General features: G+C 42.6%; 1 protein-coding gene across 3 annotated transcripts in view; it reads right to left on the bottom strand.

Moving 5' to 3' along the window:
- Nucleotides 1-21,688, bottom strand: part of LOC138296822 (ATP-binding cassette sub-family C member 10-like) — a 296,467-nt gene that overhangs the window by 211,008 nt on the left and 63,771 nt on the right. For all 3 annotated transcript variants that reach the window (XM_069236277.1, XM_069236279.1, XM_069236278.1), the window contains exons 4-5: nt 20,240-20,467; nt 3,175-3,331 (exon numbers count right to left, since the gene is read on the bottom strand). In XM_069236277.1, the coding sequence (XP_069092378.1) occupies nt 3,175-3,331; nt 20,240-20,467 (385 nt within the window). The remainder of the gene's footprint in view (nt 1-3,174; nt 3,332-20,239; nt 20,468-21,688) is intronic.

The following is a 21,688-nucleotide window of genomic DNA, read 5'->3' as shown; positions in this document are numbered from 1 at the left end:
CCAGGGTCACTAACAAAGAAAGATATACAGTGGACAAGAAAGGCATTTCTTACCTCTTGAGATACGGTAAGAAAATAATCCTTATGTCAAAGAATTGAGCCTGTGGGAACATCTTGTTAAAGACAGTAACTTCAATTGAGCTTTACCTTACATTTGTAACAAACAGTGATCATCGCTATTTGTTAATTAGGCTCAAGCTGAGTGCGTTACATTGTCTGCTGGCACTGCCTAAAGTGTGGAACTCAGTTAAGAACCTTAGCTTCAGTGGTTGTGACCTTGTGTCTCCTCAGGATACCCTTCACTTTGTAATGTTTTGTACATTTTATAGACAGACCCACTTAGTTTTCATTAAACTGCTCCTAAAAAACGTAGGTTTTAGGCAAGTGTGCCCCGTTCTGCTGTTTTTACAAATGTTAAATAACGAATGTATATGTTATTCTATTGGACGCTTTATTAAAGAAAGGGTCAAGATAAGGCAAAGGATGGAAATGTGATGTACATATCCAAGATGAAAAGCTTGGTGTTAAATTAAATCTTAGTATGATGTACTAGGTAGGTTAGTTATTGTGTGATGAGAATGAAGTCTTGCTGGGCCCACTCATTTTATTTTTATGAAGTCATATTTTGTTTCTTTTGGAATTGTAACTGTTTTATATGTTCCTTTTATGGATTTCTTTTTGAATCCAAAATAAAGATTATGATGTTGATGATAACTAACCATACTTAGGTGGGACATTATAGGACAGTTTTCACTTACAGATGGGATTTAATGGCTTTTAGAGGCACTATAACATAGAGTCCTTGATTGACAAAAACACGTTCTGCATGACAAATTTACATGGTGAATGAGTCATGCTCAGGATCATGCAGTAGTGGTGGGGGTGCTCAACACATATGTTGTATTCTAATGTAAATACATTTTTATTTGTTTAAGTGGACTATCTACTCCTTAAATAAATCCGTGCTGCATCAATTTGCAATCCTTTTGCCAGACATTCCATTATAAATTTTCGATGTTCAGTGAGGAGATTTTTATGTCAGAATTTGGAAGTGAACAGCAGTAGCCACTATGATGGCTTAGTCACTAGGCTCTCAACACCTATCAAAACCTAGAATGGAGTGCATGTAGGCAATAACAGGCTACATGCTTATACAAAGCACCTTGCATAATTTATTTCTGCAGAGAGCTGCTGGCCAACCAGTACTGGCATGCTCCACTTTACAAACCCTCCAAAGTATATGAATCATGGTTTCTTCCTCTGGACCTTGTCTTGTCTGAATCTGGTGACATGACAGAAGCACCTTTGGTAACTGCCCCACCCAATCACTGGCATTTTGCCATGACCTGGGAGTGTTGATGCTCTCCAGCAACGGTGACTGCTTTGCAGTCGGACTTGCATCACACGTGCCATTTGAGCATCAGTGAATTAAGAAAACAGGGGGCAATAAAGTCAGAGGACACAGTGGCTGGCAAGCACTGTTTTAATGCTAACTTCCAAGAAAACTCCTCCCTATTACCTGAAATGTTTGTCAACTCCAGCTTCTACATCACATATTTTCTTTACTTGTATGGGCTAAGGATGAGCACTCTGACACAATCACTTCCATGAACCCACAGGTGTAAGTGAATGATACCTACATTACCTCCAGCATGAACCTTTATGCTTCTAGTTGGTATGTGACTTGCAGAAACCCTAATGTGTGCAGCACATGTCAAAAGCGCAAACTCAAATACCTGTGACCTCATTAGGAGTTGGGTAGACGAACTGCCCGGCCTCCAATACAGTAGTGGGGAGACAGCCCCGAGCCGACGGCCTCCTCACCACCGTATTACAATGTTTCCACCGCGCCCCCAGTACCCTTGGAATGCACACCGCCTGCACAGGCAGTGCGCATTCCAAGGGTCCTGACAGGGGGGCCCCTGCACTGTCCACAACATGGTCGTGGGCAGTGCAGGGGTTCCTCCTGTGGCCCCAACTCTGCCTTTCCGCCATGAAAAGTCTGGCAGAAAGGAAAGTCAAGACCTGCACAGTGGTGCCGAACTCTGCACTGCCGTTGCTGACGACAACATTCACCGCCACCAAACCATCGGGATCTGAGATCCTGGCGGTGGGGGCAGTGTGCTGGCAGTCCGACTGCCAGCATAGTAATGTGGCGTCGAACCGCCAAGGTTGCGGCGGTCCAATCTGCCACCGCGAGTATGACAGTCCATTGACCGCCATACTTGTAATCAGCCCCTTAGTGTTCTAAAAATTTGCAAATGAGCCTCTTAACACTGAAGGAATAAAATGGGGTTTGGACCACAAAGTGCTTTGCTTTCCTATCAATTTTAGATGGTGCCACAGAATTGCTGATAACACAACATAGTGTGCTGCATTTGCCACTTATAATCATCATATGTTTCTGTCAGTTTGTGCTTCCACGGGACTGCCATTATTGTGATACTAGTACTGCTGCACAAGATGCCCATGGATTTAATCACGACTTTATGGACCCAGCCCCCCTCCCTTCTCCTGAGCTTCTGTACAGTTGTATAATACTAAATCCGAGGTCAATAATATCTACTTTTAACTATATCACTTCCAAAATATCGCCTATTACATCGCCATGGTAAGTATATTAGCATTATTATTCATTTCACATTATCTGCATTATGCTGTGAACTACTGTATTCACCTATTATACTTACCTTGCAATGTAGAGGTCAGGATGATGTAAATAATGTGATATAAGTGTCATGCAATATAAAGCATGTGATATAGTGGGCAGAAACCATCCACACATATTCCTAAAATAAGTCTTAATATGCTTTTTCATACTGCACTTCTACTAAGGCTATACATTGTAAATAACAGTTATTGATATTTTCCAACTTAGTGGTAATTAATTTACCAACTTTGGAAGAACGGAAGCCTGAATTAACGATGTCAGAGACAAGTCTTTAAATCAGAGATCCATCTTGCTGGTATTCGGTAGTTCACCTTATACCTCTCCATTCTTTTATGTGGATTTATTGTTTCTATATCAATTATAAAACACCAAATGCATTTTAATCCTGAGGGTCTTCTAGCCCTATGATTAGTTAGCTCAATTATCTGATGTCTTCTGACCCTTCCTGACTTCCCACTACTGCTTGGCTCTTGTGCTGTCCCTACTCCTTTGCCGGCCTCTTACCTGTGATGTAATAGGAGTCCACGTCCTGATCTGGAACTTGGAGGAACCGCTCAATTCTATCCAGGGACACTTTGGCTTGCACAATTGCAGTCAGCATCCACGGGAAAAGGTTGAGTGGCAACATCAGCATGTCGATGAGAGACAAGGTTGTAAAGACCTATGGTAAAAGTAGGATATTGTACCACATGTGTCTTTCAAAGAGGTTTATAGCTAGATATTAATAAGTGACAGTGTCAAGGAAAGGTAAGTGATGGCATAAAGAGAGAAAAAAAACAAAGGCAGATCACAATAGAGATGACTCAAGTAAAGTACATGAGGGGAGTCAGTGGAGAAACATGGAGAGTGAGGATAACACAGTAACAGGAGCTAGGCCATCAAGTAACAGTGATTGGACTCCTAAAAAGACGGATCCATTCTACCCTAAGGAACCCACCTTCCAATGGCCTGTTTAAGGTATACACACAAATTAAAGGAGTAAGCAAGTGACTGCACTGAGGGTAAAACTGTACTAGTCTAGTGTAAATCAGGCTTCGCAGACTGTATACAGACAGCTAACTTCACATCTACAGTGGGCGGTGGGGTCCTTCAAACAATTGACTTATGGGCTGATGTAGCCCTTGGCACCTTTTACTATTTCCGTTACGGTGATGGGGGACATTACATTCCTCACCCTGACAGACTGAAGATGCCACAATTTCAGTTCACTAGAGGTCCGGTAGTGATATCTGTGCATTCACAAAACCCGCTGCCATAGTAGCTCATGTGAAGGCACTTAAAGTTTGGTACATGGCCGCCTGCTGTCTTCTAGTTGGCCGCACACCAAACTTTTTTTGTTCTTCAGAAACAAACACCAAAAGCGAGAGTTAGTCTCTGAAAAGCTAAAAACTAATGGCCCCAATTTTCTGCTTGTGACTGCCAGGAAGGACAGAAAAAAGGTACATCAGACTGCTCTAAATAGGGTCGGTGGTCTGATGCCACTACTCTGTCAGGCCATCAGAATAAGAGAGTGGGGGCACTGCCATCAGAAAAATGGTGGTCCTACCACCTCAAAATAGAACAGGTGGACTAAAGGTTTGGTGAACAAGATACTTAACATTTGTGATGGATTACCCAGTCTCCCAAACTTAAAATCAAGCCCTTAATTTCAAAGATATTGAATGAATTTCTATCATTAGGTTCTAGATTAGGTGGTGCCCAACCTAAACAATGATAAAAATTCAGAATATTGTTTTTTTAACATTTTATTGAATTTTGCTTGTCACAGGTAGTACAAAATTCAATAATTCAAAGTGACAATACATGCCATAATAATATGTATTTCTGGGGGCATCTACATCTAGAGCAATGATGGCACAAACACAATATAATTGAGTCCCTGATGTCCTCTCAACTGAGGTTTTGGCATGGATCAGTTACCCTGTAGTTCTGACAAACTAACCTGATTTAAGAACAAGTATGAATCATTTACTTTAACGTACTCATTTCCAAAGTCCCACTTCCCTCAGCACATGGCACCTCACATGGAGAACTTAAGGTACCAATTCTCCTCCTACGAACAGGCCATACGTCTAGTCCCATTGTCGTCAAACTGACTCAGTGTCAAACATATATAACATTTGGATCCTGGAAGGACTGTTTCATTCACTGGACATGTGTGTCAGGTATTCTAGCCCTGGGGAACTAATGTTATCAAATTTAGTATTAGATCACTAAATGTTATGTGCCAGGTTTCACCTGCTTAAGTGTGCAAAATGCTATTCATCCAGAGAACATCTGATGGTGCCTTCTTTTTCTTGCAGTACACCGTGATGAGTTGCTCAGCTGCCCCTAGTAAATGTTATCTAATGGACTCCCATCCTCCTGGTTAAATTACATTACAGTCTGGTTTCTACGTGTTGGTACACCCTAATCACATCAATGTGACAAAAAAAAATATTTCCGAAGGTTTTCATTGTCTCACACTTCCAACACATGGGAATAACGGTGCCCCTGTCTTTTCCAAATCTCCAGCAAATATCTGACCTTGCTGCATACATTTATTTTAATCTACTCGTCGTCATGTATCATCTTATTAGTAACTTATATACAGCTTTGCAGTGCTCAGTGCTCCTAAAGCTTTTTATGTACATTCCACCTTACTCTTCCCTGCATTGCTAAAGCCACTTCCCATCTTTAGTTCTCATTGACCCTGGTAGCATCATCTTTTTGATGGAATGCTAACTCTTAGTAAACTATATAATTTCGAGACCAGACCTTTTGTTGCATCATATATGGTTAGGAGGGTCACAAAGGGATTCAGATGTCTAGTGGTGATCTCTTTGGCTTGTGGGTGCGTTACCCAGTGTCCAATCGGTGTGTATTGCATTCTATCTGTTTTGGTCAGCTGGAAATATTTCTTGCATTCTGAGAAGAACTTCACTTGTCCCTTTTCAAATGTATCCTTAAACATCAAGCATTCTCCATTTGTTCAGTTACTAAACCTCACTCCATTCATCCCGGCTGAGAATGGGGTGTTAAAGTGGATCAGAGTATACAGACCTGTGCAGTAGTCAGACCGCTCTTGATTCACCTTAGGCACATATCAAAAGAGTGGTCTTAGTGAACTCTGAAATATTTAGATTTTGCAGCCTCGTCGCCTTTTTAAGCCATGGGATTTCCTACAAGGGCCCATTCCTTAGCCACATTTTTCAAAACTCTGTAGAGTACCATCCGACTAATTTGCTGAGCAGCCTGGCGTAATATTACTGAAGTATATACAGGCACAGGCAATCTACCTCTCTCTGTAGGTTTTGCTCAATCTCTCACCCGCATACATTTTATCATGTGCTTTTGTAGGGCCGCAAGCTCTGAAAGCGGTATAAACGTCACTAATGCTTGAAATAAGTAAAGTAAGCTTGGCAGGACACTTATTTTCACTAAGTTGACCTTCGCCCAGTCAGGAGATGTATTGCCTCTTCCATTATGTTAGATCTGCTAAGATTTAGGCTTTGAGGTTTGGTGAATCAACTTTAGTCCTACTCTTCACAAAGTTTATAATATTTAGCCCCACATATTTTATGGATGGTTTCACACATTTTAAGGGGGATCACTTTCTTTCAGGATCACAATATTTAGAATCTATGATTTATGTGTATTAGTTTTATATAATAAAACCATTCCAAAGTCCTCCGGATATTTTAAAAGGTCAGGCAGGGAGTTTTAGTTAGGGTTAGAAACATGTCATCAGTGAATACGTTGATTTTGTTCTCTCCTGCACTAGAGTGTTCCCTTGTAATAATTTTGTTAGCTTGTATTGGAGTCAATAGTGGTTCACTACAAGTACAAAAAGGAAAGGCATCAAGCAGCAGCCCTGTCTTGTCTCTCTTTGAAGTTGAATTTTGTTGGTGCGAAGTCCACTAACTTTAATTGCGGATTCTGTGTTTTTAGAGTTAGCCAATAACAAATATTTCATAACTGCCCCATCCCTAGTCTTCCAAGCATTGTCTTCGGGGATTCCTAGCTCACCTTATTAAATGCTATTTCTGCATCAAGGATACTAGATGGGCTGAGATTCCTTTTTTCTTACTAAATGGGCCGCCTTCCTGATATTGTTGGAGCCATGCCTCTTCCAGAAAAAAAACCCACCAGGTCTGGTTTCAGTAATATCGGCAGTACCTTACCTAGCCTTCCATAAGGATCTCGATGACAATCTTAATATCTGCATTAAGCAAGATTTACATTATTCTGTTGCCTTTCCTGGTTTAGGAATCACTACTACCTGGGCCTCTTTCATTGTTGGGGTAACACCTGATTCTTCATTAAAGAAGTTAAACAATGTTGTGAGGGGCCTAGAAGGAGGGGTGAAAAGTCCTTAGAGAAGGCCACTGAAAGCTTGTCTGGGCCTGGGAACTTCACGTGGTACATGGAAATGATAGCCTGTAAGATCTCTTGTGCATCTATGTGTTTATCTAATTCCTATCTCCATTCTGTAGGGATAGTTGAGGGCTGAACCTACTTGAGAAAGGCTGATATGTCTTCACTGTTCTGCTACCCTGCAGTGTATATTTGTATAGAAGTTTTAAATTAGGCCCCTTTTTCCGCTCTCATTTATCCTTTAAGGCTTCCTATGGATCTCTGCTTAGCTACATGGTTTCTTATCTCAATCTTTGGAATAGGAGCTTAACTGACTTGTTGGCTCTTTGATAGAGCAGCAGCTTTAATCATATTTTTTCTTTTATCTTGTTGCTCTTTAATACCATCACCTGGCCTTCCAGAAGTACAATTTATGTCTCTCTGGCTTTAATAGGTTCTTGTTTATGCTTGTGATTCAACTCTGGCGAGAGTCTGGCTTATGTATGCCCCTCATTCCTAATGGGGAAGAGCATACTTACTTTCAGTATGCCTCAAAACAGTTCTGTGACCATTTAATTGATGTCTCCTTCCATTCCTACAAATTTCTTATTCAGATGATGTTTTCCAGATCCTTACACTTTTGACAGGAGATACATTTGTATGTATCACTCCTAATTTTACTTTAAAAAGAAGCAAAAAGCGTTTGTGAAGGACTTTTTTAAAGGGTTACTTTTAATTATACTTAATGTTCTTTTAAGGGTATGAACCTTTTTTCCTTCAACATTTTAAAGTAATTCAGTAGGATTGGCAATAGAGCCTGTTGTTAAGGCTGCGTACTCTAACATGTCTGTCCTATATATGTTTTCTGGACTTTCTGAAGTAAGACAAATTGAATGTGATTTTGAAAGAACTGCTCAGAGGTCCCAAACGTGGGCAGGTCTATTCATTGAGTATGATTATCAATGGAGATCCCCTGAGAGATAACTTTGGGATTCTGCATAGGTCACCAACTGCTGCTGGATCCAAAAGAGCACAGCTGGAAGAGAAAATGTTGGTTGCCAATGTAGGATGTTAACTATCGTAGTGCAGTAATATTAAGTGCCATACAGGATATTGTTCAGGGTGTGATACTGACAATAGTATAAGAGAGGAGAGCTGAAGCAGGGACAGGATGCAGGCACTCTAGCTCTAAACTTACAGCAAATATGCACAGACAATATTTAGTAACTTCATTATCACAGGTTAATCCCAGCGGGCAATTCACACAGGTTTGTGCAAATAAAGTGGTGCATGGCCCACCTCATGTCTATTTCCTTACAATCTCATCATAGATGTTCTTCAGAACGATATTTGCATCCCTTAACAGAATCTCCTCCACGGGGATATCTCCTAGAGGTGAAAGTGACACCTTCCAGGAGGTATTTATCAGGGGAGTAACAAATTGAATATTGGTTTACCAACTACTACTACATCTGCGTCAGTAAAGTTTTGAGACACTTCATTGAAGGTCGGCAGCTAGAACACAACATCTTTTGGTTTCGGGACTCAAAACCAGTGATGAACTTTTTCTGACTCCAGCTGCTTAGAAGGCTGCTCCATCACGCCTGCAAAAGAAATACAGACCACTGGATCAAGATCCGTATTTTCTTCTCACAGATCCAATAGTAGACTCTATCATTGTTTCACCTGCTCAGAAACTTCACGCCACAGCTCCATCTTCTACAGTACCTACTGATACGGAAAGCAAGAAACTGGATTCAGTGGGCAGAAATGTCTGTGGAACCTCTGCAGTTTTCATGCCAGCTGCTAGTGCAACTGCTCTCATAGGGTGCTATGATAGGTCTCTTTAGGCCTCCATTCAACACCTAATGGAAGATCTTCAGAGTAACAGATGTTAGGATTTCCAGGAGATCGTCAATAAAGGAATGATGTAGTCAAACCAAATCATCAGTCCTGCAGTTGATTCCTCCACTCTAGCACCATATAGTTGTTGCAGTGGACTAGCGCTTCGGCATTCACCTTGGCTGAGACTCACAGATTTGAAACCAGAAGCCCAACACTAGATTCTAAACCTGCCCTTTTCGGGTAGCACTTTTTCTGGCTCTCATGCTGACAATGAGATGTCTAGAATGAAGTCCGAGCTCAACACTATCAAAGCTGTTGAATTAGAGAAAAGGAGTGAATATAGGAGACATTACTATAGGCCTTATGACCACTGCTTCTTCCACCGGAGGGTTCAAACTCCTCATTGGATTACAGAAGAAAAGCAACAACAATCATCTCAGCACACAGACATCAACAACAGCACATCAGTCAAAAGGAAGAGGAGGACAGCAATCATTTGCTCAGGTCACTAAACCAAATGTAGGCAAAAAATTAGTAGTCCATTCCTCCTTCTTCATTGCGTACTCTGGTATGGGGGAAGTATAACATCTTTCCTGCCAGAGTGGCAAAGAATAACTACTGAAATATGGGTTCCGAATATTGTAGGGAATGGATACAGTCTCAGATTCAGGTGTCCACCATCATATATTCATTCCATTGAAGAAACCTTCCCTTTGCCAGTGGAAAAACTGCAACAAGTATCAATCCTCTTGCAGAAACGTGGTGTAGAAGAATCCCTCTAACCAGAGAGGAATGGGAATGTATTCCTGTTATGTTCTGTTATGTTCTGGTGAAAAAGAAAGGCTACAAAAATGATTGCAGACATTTTTTATAAAGTGAACACATGGGTTTGCAAAGAAAAATTCATGATGTAGGCTCTTCATCAGATTTACCGACCTCTACATCAAGGGAACTGTCTGTGCTCAATAGACCTGCAAGATGCCTAACTTCACATCCCAATAGCCAAAAAACATTGTAGGAAAAGATCACTATCAATACAAGGTCCCTCCCTTCGGCCTCAAGTCTGCATCGTAAACTTTCTCCAAATGTATGGTGGGTTTAGCAGCTCACCTCAGAAAAATTATAATCTCTTTCTATTCATATCTGGACAATTGGCTCATCAAAGCATGTTCCTATCATCAAGCAAGGTAACATTATCATCTAATCATCCTGACTTTCAATTGACTATGTATACAAGTGAATCACGACAAACCCATCTCAACATCTATTGAATCTCTGCAATGCCTAGGTGCAGTTTGAGACACAGCACAAACAAAAGTGTTTCCTTCAGGGACAAACGATTATCTAACCTCCAGAAATGTTGCAATCTGAAGAAAACATCCCATCCAACCGTAAGACAAGCCTCTTTTCCCCGAAGGTTTAATGGCATCATGCATCTTCTGGTCCCACATGCATGTCTCTTCGAGCTGCCTCTCCAGCACTGTCTGGAAGATCAAAAGGATCAGATCTCTGGAAGACGGGAAGACAGAGAAATACGGACCACTCAATCAAATAGTGGTTTTGCTCACAGAATCCTCTCAAAGGGATGAAAATCAACCAAGACAACCTGGCCAAACCAAAGTGCCAGATGCCTCCTTACCAGGTTGAGGTGCTCATATAGACCATCTACGGATTCAAGGCTTATGGTATCAGAGGGAACAGTCTAACCACATCAGCCTTCTTGAGCTGGGGGTAGTACATCTAGATCAAAAGGCTTTCCTCCTGTCTCTCAGGGCCAGATGTGTCAAAGATCCGTTTTGCATTTCTTAAATAGCAAATTTTAAAAAATCGCTATTTAAAAAAATGCAAAATGGGATGTATGAAATTTGCGATTCGGTAATAGCGATTTCTTAAAATTCGCAATCGCTATTACCGAATAGCAAATAGAGAATGGGACTCCATTCATACCTATGAGCCTATTGGCCCATAGGTGCAAATGGTTTTGCATTTCCCAATTTGCGAATTCTAGTTAGGAATTTGCAAATTAGGTAATGCAAACCCCAGGGTGCTGGGGGCCTAAGGTTCCCTCTGATGCACCCCGAAAAAATATTTGCGGACATGTGAAGCACACACACGCCCTAGGGGCATGTGTGCACTACATGTCATTTTTAAAAATGCATTGATAATGCATTTTTTTAAATTGCACATGCTTACCACCAAAGTGTATTTTGTGGTAATTGCATTTCCTAAATGCCCAATTCGCATTTAGGAAACGCTTGATACATGTGCTTTGGAAATCACAAATAGGAATTCCCTATTTGCAATTTCCTATTTAGAGAATTGCAATTTGCGATTCTCTAAATGGGGTCGCAATTTTAAGGAATCACTATTTTAGCGATTCCTTAAAATTGCACAGCAAATGCCTTTCATACATCTTGAAAGGCATTTTTGCATTTGCAAACGGACGAATTTTGCGATTCACACCGTTTGCGAATGCAAAATTGCTTGATACATCTGGCCCTCAGGCTCTATCTTTGTTCAGACAGATACTACAATAGCCATGCATTATCTAAACAAGCAGGGAGGGACAAGATCCAGACCTCTGTGCCTGGAAGCACAGACAATCTGGTAGTGGATTATTTCCAGGGATGTCAAGATTACAGTGGTCCATCATCCGGATACCCAGAATGCTCAAGCAGACACTCTCACCAGAATGATTCAAGAAAATTATGAATGGGTTCTTAACAATGTTGTAGTTAACAACATCTTTTCCAATTGGGGTTTTCACCAAATAGACAGGGAAAACAAGAAATACCCAAGCTACGCCTTGAGTTTCTACCAACCAGGCACACTGGGGATTGCCCTATGGATTGAATGGTCTGACAAATTTCTTAACGCCTTTCCTCCAATTGCCCTACTGCCAACAGTGATCATCAAGTTCTCACACTGAATGATTCTCATTGCTCCTGAGTGGCCTCGACAGTGGTGGTTCACGGATCTCCTTCACCTCTCAGAGCGTCCACACAGAAGGCTGCCGTGCAGACCAGATCTTCTTCAGAAGTATGGAGGCCAGATTGAACCTCCCAACCTTTACTCAATGAACTTGGCTGCATGGCTCCTAAACTCATACAATATGGTCATCTGAATCTCCATCAGGAATGCACGGATGTTCTGAGAGAAGCCAAAAGACCATCCACAAGAACTTCCTATTCCTTCAAGTGTAACTGGTGTTCTCAGACCAATTTCAATCCTCTTCCTCCTCTAGCTTGCTGAAGCAAAATTGTAATTCTTCTCAATAAGAGTGTACCTTGCAGCAATCACAGCTCATCAAAAATGTCCTTCACAAATGTTCTTCTTCAGAATACCCGTCTTCAAGATTTTCTGGAAGATATTAAGTTATATCAACCCATCAGAAGACCTTCTCCTTTATGGGAGTTAAACATTGTCCTCTTTCGCCATTAATAAGGCTTCTCTCCAACACCTATTTTAGAAGGCTTCTTTTTTAGTAGCCATTACTTCAGCTTGCAGAGTTAGCAAGATACAGGCTCTCTATTCACGAGGCTTATTCATTATTCCATAGCAACAGGGTAGTGATGAGGACACATCGTAAATTCCCACTTCAATCAAACTATTACTTTAACTACATTCTTTCAGAATCCTTCTTCTCCTGCAGAGAGGTCTCTCCATACTCTTGATTTTAGAAGGGCTTTAAAGTTTTATCTAGATAGGACAAAACCTTTAAGAAAATCAAAGCAACTCTTAGGCAAATATGGTCCTATATGGACAGGATATGCCACTTCTGAACAATCCTTGTCTAGATGGGTTGTCTCCTGCATAATCCTTTATTATCAAAAAGTAAACAAAGAACCTTTCTGGTAGGCATGGAGCCCACCCCACCAAAGAAAAATTAGATACTGCTGCTTTATTTAGGAACATCTCAATTGCTGAGATTTGAAAGCTGCAACTTGTATTACTCATTGTCTTACTTTAAAAATAAGTAAAAAGCATTTGTGAAGGATTTTTTAAAAGGTCACTTTTCATTTTACTTAAGTGACTTTTAGGGGTATGACTTTTTTCCTTCTAAATTTAAAGTAATTTAATTTAAAGTAATTCAATAAGATTGGCAATATAACCTGTTTTTAAGGATGCAACGTTTAACATGTCTGTCACTTATATTTCCTGGCCTTCCCAAAGTAAGGTGAACTGGATGTAACTTTGAAAAAACTGCTCTGGGTTCCTCACACATTGGCAGGACTACTCAGAGCTTATAATTTTAATGGACATTCCCCTGACAGAGAACTACAGTTACAGGTAAGGTAAGGAACCATTATATCTATTATCTACCTAATGAGAAGCTGATAAGCTAATTGGGATCACTGACAGAATTTCGAGGACAAAAATATTGTGTGGTCAGAATATTGTGTCTAAAGTATTGAGGATCAAATCAATATCAAGAAGGTAAGTGCAAATAAGTAAGAATAGTTTGACTATTCTTACCTCCAAATCTATGCACCTTTTAATAATATATAAGGTGGATTTGTATAGTGCTGCTTGTCACCCTTGAGGGTATCCAGGCACTAGGTAGATGAGTGTAAGCCTGTGGTGAGGCTGGGTCTGCATACAGACAGTCTTGATGGTTCCGCAAGAAAACTAATGGAATGGTCAGGTCCTCAGCTTCTTGTGGAATTCAAGAAGTGAGGAGAAGGCCCTGATGTGTTGGGGGAGGTTGTTCCAGGATTTGGTGGCTTGCTAGGAGCATGGTCGACCTCCTGTTCTGCTTCTGTGGTTTGTGTGTGAGTGAGAGTGATGCTGAACAAAGTAGTCTGGTGGGTTGGTGGAAGTGAAGCTGGTGATTGAGGGATGTGTCCTGTGTTGTGTAGTGACTTGAATGTGTGAGTGAGAAGCTTAAACTGGCAGCGCTTCTGGATGAACAGCCAATGGAGCTCTATGGAGCTCTCTGAAGAGGGGTGTGGTGTGGGTTCGGTGCAGAAGTCGAGGACAAGTATGGTGGTGGTGTTTTGGATGGTTTGAAGTCTGTGAAAGAGATGGGTTGGGATGTCGGCATAAAGTGTGCTGCAGCAGTCCAATCCACTTGTGATTAGGGCCGACTGGTGATGTTTTGTAACATGTGGAGGATGTGCAAGCATGAGGAGGTGATGGAATTGCCTGGCACTTCATGGTGAGGTTGGTGTCCAGGATGAGGCCTAGGTTCCTAGTGTGGTTAGCTGAGGTGGATGTGGTTTCAAGATAGCTGGTCCACCAGGTGGAGTCCCAAGGTGAACTCTTATTCCTGAAGAGAACTTCAGTTTTGTCGGTGTTGAGCTTGAGGCAGTTTACTTTCATCCGAATGGACACGGCGGATATGCATTGTTTGAGGTCTGTCTTGGTGGTGACGGCATAGTCTGAGGGGAAAATGAGCTGGGCATTATCAGCATAGGAGATGATGTTGATTCTGTGGGATCTGATGATGTTTACCAGAAGAGTCATATGCATGTTGAAAAGTATGGGGCTGAGTGATTATCCCAGTGGGACTTCGCAGATAAGGTCCGCGGGTTCTGATGTGAACGGCAGGAGCCTGACGCTTGTTCTTCCAGAGAGGAAGGAAGCTATTTATTTGAGTGCTGGTCCCTGTATTCCTACTGTGTGTAGTCTGGTGATAAGAGTGTGGTGAGAGATGGTGTCAAAAGCTGCGGAAAGGTCTAGAAGGATGAGGGCAGCGGACTGTGCGTATGTCATAAGTGGCAGGGATGAGGGCTGTTTTGGTGCTGTGGTTGCTTCAGAATCCTGATTGCAAGTCATCCAGGAGTTAATGGCGTTCTAGGTCATCAGAACGTTGCCTGTTGATGGTCTTTTCGATGAATTTGGCTGGGAAGGGGAGCAGGGAGATGGATCACTACCTGCTGAGTACTTCAGGGTTGGGTGAGGGTTGCCAGTAGGAAGTTATAGTCAGGATCTGGTTTCCACAGAAAAAGCAATTTTTAACATGCCTATATCTTTGGCACCGTTTGACGAATCTTCACAAAATTCTCCAAAAAAGTGCTCTCTAGGGTCATGTTGTAATTGGAAAGTTTCAGAATGATACGTCAGGAGGAGGCCAAGAAAAGAGGGTGGGGGTCCAAAAAGTGCTTTTCCTATGTTAATTCCCGTAGACTCTTTAGACACGCCTGCAGTATGAACCGCTGGACGGAATTACACCGAATGCGGCTTCAGATTACCCTTTTTTAGGTCCAGCCTAGGCAGAACGTATGAGCGGTCTTCTAGACATGCTGCATTCAGTTTGTGGGCTTAGAACACACCCAGTGCTTTTCATTGGTTGTTTCAAACGCCTTTCTACATTTCTTAGTTTTCAGTGGTTAATCATGGCTATTTTCCCTCCTTTTGGTGCGTCATTCCCTCCCATAGCTACTGGCCCCGTTACATGTGTTATTTCACTTCTTGCTATTTAGGTTAGTTACTGCACACTTTCTTTTTAGATTGCCTTCGCTCGTGTGTTTGGGGTTGTATGACGGAACCATGCACGCAACTACCACGCATGCCTTTACAACGTGGTCACTACAACACATGCGTAATTACCATGCATGCATTTATAACGAAAGTTTTTACCACATATATGCCTTTACCACACCTGCCTTTACCATAAATATTTTGTTGTAAAGGCATGGTTGGTAAAGGCATATGTGTGGTAAAAAGGAAAGTGGTAAGTATAACCTATATATATCTATATTCACACAAAAAAACAAAGGTTACAGGGACGTTATAGTTAGGTTCTGAATTTACTCGTACAAAAGAATAGAAATTCAGCAGTTATAGTTATAGTTCTTTCAAGTAACTAAAACTCGCACTGTAAGGTAACTATAACTTGTGCTCTCGCCTTTGCTTTTTTCAGTGAACTTCTATGTTTTTTTTAACGTATAGTAATTTTCATTGCTATATGTGAATCCAACCAACACCGCACTCGGCCTTTGGCCGTGCGTGGCAGCAGTTGGCCACAACTGCGGCCAGGCCCAGAGCCCAACCCTTTATAAGCACCCAAACTTGCACCGTGCACAGCCTTCTCCTGTGTGCAGTAGAGGTTGCCCGAAAGGGCTGGCCTATAGCCAGTCCCTACGGCCAACCCCCCTAACCACCCAACCTGATGCTGTGCACGTCCCTTTGCGCATGCACGGCAAAAGTTGTCTGTGGCCTCTCTGGGTGTGAGAATAGGTGGGAGAGGCTGTATCAGAGGTAAGAGTGGCTGTCAGAGTGTCTGTTTGGGTGTGAGAGTGGATACATCAGTGTTTTAGTGGGTGTATTAATATGTGTGCGGGTCTCTGAGTGGGTGCGTCAGGGTATCAGTGGGTCTGTCAGGGGGGATGGTCTGAGTGGGTGTTTGAGAGGGTGCGTAACTGTGTGACTAGGTCTGAGTGGGTGCTTGAGGGTCTGACTCGGGCTGTTAGTGAGTGCATGAAGGTCTGAGTAGGTCTGTGAGTGGGTGTATGAGTGTCTGAGTGTGTGTGTGAGTAGGAGAATTGATTGAAAGAGAGACAGACAGAGCAATAGAGAGGGAGAGAGAGTTTTTCTTTGATGTCTGATATACTTAGAATAAGTTATTGGTTTCCAATTTAAAATATATATATATATTTTTTAATATAATAATAAAAATAAAAAACAACTGAAATGAGTTCAGCTGGACTCGAAACCCCCAAAGCTCTCTTCACATTGAGCTACAGTTTTTTTTTAATTTTGTTAGCCCTTTATGGGCTATCTGGGACCGCGAGGGAGCCCTCAAGAGCTCCCCCATGGTCCCTATATATTTTTATATTTCTTTGTAGAAAAAAAAACCTTTATAGGCTGCCTGGAACTGTGGGGAAACCTTAAGGCCTCCCCCGCAGTGTTATAGCTTCAGCAACAGGGAGCTGCTTTGACAAAGCATTTCATCTCTGTCCCTTGCACGTGTGCAGGGGAGAGAAATGAAAGCTACCTGTTTGACAGCGGGACCTGTTTTAAAGGTCCCGCTACAAAACAGCAGAGTGTTTGCTGTGGCTAGGCTGCAGTTGCAAAGCTGCAGCCAAGCCACAGCAAACAGCTATGTCCTGGAGGTGGGCACCCCGGGACTTAGCAGGAGCCGGCCCTAGGGGGGGTGGCGGTCCCCAGAGCAATCAGAGCAAACCGCGCTGCCCCTCTCTAACTAGGTCATAGCCCTGGGGGGGGGAGATTAGGAGGGGGAGTGTTCCCCAGGGCAGAGAGGGGGGGAAGGGGGCGTTCCTGCATATACTTTTATGAATGCTCTGGGGATTGTGGTCCCCGGGGCGCAGGGAAGCCACGGGGCCACCGGCATACATAAAAAGGAAAGCTCTGGGGAGGTGGAGGACCCCAGGGCAGCAGGCTCCCCTGCATATTAATTAAGAAAAGCCCTGGGGAGGTGGTGGTCCCCAGAGCAGCAGGGCGCCGTGAGCCCCCCCACTTATTCATTACAGAAAGCCCTGGGGAAGTGGCAGTACCCAGGGCAGCAGAAGGGCCACAGGCTCCCGGCATATTTTAAAATGAAAGCCCTGGGGAAGTGGTGGTCCACAGGGCAGCAGGGGAGCCACTGACTCCCAGCATATTTTAAAATGAAAGCCCTGGGGAGGTGGTGGTCCCCAGGCCAGCAGGGGGGCCACGGCCCCCCAGCATATTAAAAAAATGCTTTGGGGAAGAGGTGGTCCCCCGAACTATGGAGGGGCCAGGAGGACCCCCCACACTAAAAGTTTATGCCCCGGGACCTGGTTCACCAGGGGGCCTATAAAAAAACAAGCGTGGGAGCAGCGCTTTTTTTTTTTAATGTTTTGCCGTAAATTTGCAAACATCACGTACTCATGGCAAAAAAAAAGATTACATTTTTTTTATTTTTTTTAATCTTGGGGTGTCCCTTTGAGACCCCTCCACCAGTGCTAAGGGGCAGGGTGTCTCTAACATGGCCCCTTTTATTTTATTTTTACTGTTTTGTCTGGGACTCTGCTCAAGCCGAGTCCCAAGATGGGTGCCAACATTTCCTTGTATGAAGTGTTGGCAGCCAATGAGAGCTTTGCATTTCCCTACACAAGCTCATCTTTGTTCGCGAATACTTCACGGCCAGAGACATACAAATCTGAATTTCCCTAAATTTCTCAAAAACTACTTAACGGACTCACTCCAAATAGTGAAAGCGTAATCTGCATACGGACAGCTAGCTTTCTGCCAAATTTGGTGCAATTCCGTCCAGTGGTTCGGTCTGTAGTCGTGTCTAAAGAATCCTATGGGAATTAACATGGGAAACACAACGTTTTTTTAGCCCCCTTTTTGTCGTCCCCCGCTTGATGGATCACCCCAAAACTTTCAATGCGCAACAAGAATCACGTGACACTTTTTGTGGAAAATTTTGCAAAGATTCGTCACACGGTGCCAAAGACATAGGCAAGTCAAAAAACACTTTTCCTATGGAAACATGGTCCTAACTATAACTACCTACTGGTGACCGCCAGTAGGTCATATATATATTTTTTTTATATAATCACCTTGCCACCCAATAACCCTACCCACCCTAAACTCAAAAAATGCCCTTACCACCCTAAAATCCATACCTACCCCAAACACCCCTTACCACCCAAAAACCCATACCCACCCTAAAACCTAAAAATGCCCTTATCACCCAAAAACCCATACAACCCTAAAACCTAAAAATGCCCTTACCACCCAAAAAACCTCACCCACCCTAAACCTAAACATACCCACCCTAAAACTCACCATAAAACCTAAAAATAACTTTACCACCCAAAAACCCATACCCGCCCTAAAACCTAAAAATGCCCTTACCACCCAAAAACCATATCCTCCCTAAAACCTAAAAATGTCCTTACCACCCAAAAACTCACATCCACCCTAAAGAACCCGTACCAGCCAAACACCCATACCCACCATAAAACCTACAAATTACACTACCACCCAAAAGCCCATGCCCACCTAAAACCCCACACTCACCCTAAACCCTAAACACTCCTTACCACCCCAAAACACCCACCCTAAAATCTAAAAATGACTTACCACCCAAAAAACCATACACATCCTAAAACCTAAAAACACCTTTACCACCCAACCACCCATACCCACCCTAAAACCTAAAAATTTCCTTACCACCCAAAAACCCACACCTACCCTAAACACCCCTTACCTCCCAAAAACCCATAACCACCCTAAAATCTAAAAGCTCCCTTAACACCAAAAAAACAGTACCCACCCTAAGCCCTAAAAGCCCCCCTCACTCTCTCTCTCTCTCTCTCTCTCTATATATATATATATATATATATATATATATATATATATACATACAAAAAAGAAAAGAGAACTCTGGGTAGTTCCCAAGTTTAGGTGGAGAGCAGCTCCAGTAAGGAGCACCCTACAACACCAGCGGCACTCTAGATTTGCTCACCTCAAACGTCTGTTTATCTAGCAAAGTTTTTAAGCATAGTATCAGCACAGTGCTATCCACGCCGAGCTAGATAGGGACAAAGTCTTTTGCCATTTGTACAGCAAAATCTTTAAACATAGGATTGACATAGTGTCATCCTCGCCGAGCTGTAAAATGACAAAAGCCATTCACCACTCCAGGCACAGTATTACAGCTTTCGAGTGGTAAAATACTTTTCCAGACACCGAGGAATTTTTGTGTGAAAGTAGTCATCAGGCAATGAGAGATGCAAACTCTGATTATAGAGCAGTCTATTGTATGTTTGCAATAAAAGACGTCTGCATTGTAGGTTAGCTTATGTGAAGCACAGCAGACATCCCAGTAGTTGATGGGGCTAGACTGTCTCGTCACAAGTGCTGTTCTGCTCAGGCGCTAGCAGAACAGTCACCTTAAGTGTGCTTGAGAATGGATTCCACAAACAAATGTTCAAGGGCAGCACAAACGACCCGAGATCCTCACAGAGGACCATGCTTGTCAGCGCTGCAGGTAACTCGGAGATGGTGGTCCATGCAAACATGCCCACAACCAATGCTTGGATGAAGTTTGAGGAGGCCGCCATATTGGGTGATAAAAACAAGTGAACTCTATTCTGGCCTTTTAGATTACAAAATACAGGCTCTTTATAGCCCTTTATAATTTCAAGGCAGTTTAGTAGAGTCTTTCTACGCTTCGCATCCTATAATGTGGTGCATGCAAGTTATTATGTGAGGGTGATAACTGTATGGTTATGTCACACCTTGTGAGGAGGTGCAGAAATTAGCCCAGACAGTTGGTCCATAACAAGTGAAAAATAATTTAAAAGAGATGAGGCAATAGTACCTTACTTACATTACACAACGCTTCGTATAGAAGGCACTGCAGCATTACATGTGCTTTGAACAGTGAGAGAAGGTGAATTTAACCTTGATGGAAAGCAAATCTTTTCGAATGAGCTGACTGCACACTAACCGTGGCTGCAGAGAGCTGGTGCCCCAGCAAGACGTAGGTGGTGAAGATCAGGATACCAAGGAGCAGAGGCAGAGCATCCCAGAGGTAGGAACAGACCGCATCCATGTACTTGATGGTCGTCAGCATTCGAAGCTCCTTGTCACGAATGGTCTTTACCTTGTCAGCAAAGTGCTTCTCCCAAGCGTAGAACTTAATCACCTGGATTCCACGCAGGATTTCCGTCATCAGCTGTAAGGCGCAAGAAGAATTTAGAAAGCAATCAAGGGTTACTTAACATCGCCACAGACCTGCCACACAGCCCTCACAGGATATGAATCTTTGGGTGAAATTGAAGTACCTCTGCTGTGATACATACTGTAGGTGCCTATTCTGTGAAACATGAGGGACTTGTTTGTTTGCGCTGACACTTTTTCAGAATGTGTTGCCTGCTCTGTACATGCTAAGGCACACAGAACTGCTTTGTAGCTGTCACAATATTCGTGCCCTGTAAGGATTGGGCTGGGGCTACCACCAGACAAAGGGGGTAATAAGTGGCCCAACTATTGTAAATCACAACCCTTTTTCTGTACATACTTGAAACCGTATTGTACACATCCACAGATTTTCAATTATCAGCAAGTTACAGTCTTACAAAGTAGTCATATTTATACAGCGCATCTTACATATCACCTTAGATATCATATAGTTGTTTTATCATTTTGCAACAACACTTCAAACTGAAAACAATCATGCATTAGATGAAATGGTGAAAGGCAACAATTCACACTTATCAATTTAAAACAAGTATTTGAGTATTGATTTAATACAATAAAAACGTATCTAAGGAATACATATTGCATGTCCTTCAAGACATTATGGTCTTTCTGAGGATCATATATGAGGTCCAGCTTTCTTGGCCATGTCCCAAACATCATCAGATATGAAGTACAGGCTGTGTGGAGGTGCATCAATAGGTTCATCCCTTTCGGCTGGACACCAAGGAGGCATAGACTCCAGTGTAGGAAAGAAGATAAAGGCCGTGAATGGAGCCTGACTGTGAACGCACTCTACCTCTAGATTGGTTAATGTCTTGGAAGCCTTGTTGCTTGACTTGGAAAGGAGAAATATTTAACTACTTAAAGGAAGAGCAAGACTTTGTCTATCTAGAGGAAGTGCCCTAATTCCAAGAAGACAATTCAAGGCCTGGCTCACTAGCAGGACCATTGTGAGGGCATTTCAAGGAATCCAAACTCCCCACAAGTTCCCAAGCCCAGCTGCTCAGGAGAAACAACTACCACCAGGTCGATGAGCTGTTCTATCGTCTTTGAAAGTCAAGCATGGTAAGCGTGCTTTGTCCCAGAGTCACAGCTTGCGGATATGGTGAATCCATTTAACTTTTTACTGTCCCAGAGCGAGACAGCTGGTTTTGGTGAGCTGATCCAAAAATGTTTTGAAGTAGTGCCCTTGGAG

Source organism: Pleurodeles waltl, chromosome 5 (assembly GCF_031143425.1).
Source record: "Pleurodeles waltl isolate 20211129_DDA chromosome 5, aPleWal1.hap1.20221129, whole genome shotgun sequence".
In the NCBI taxonomy this organism is placed as follows: domain Eukaryota; kingdom Metazoa; phylum Chordata; class Amphibia; order Caudata; family Salamandridae; genus Pleurodeles; species Pleurodeles waltl.
This window is presented reverse-complemented; position numbering and strand designations above follow the sequence as displayed.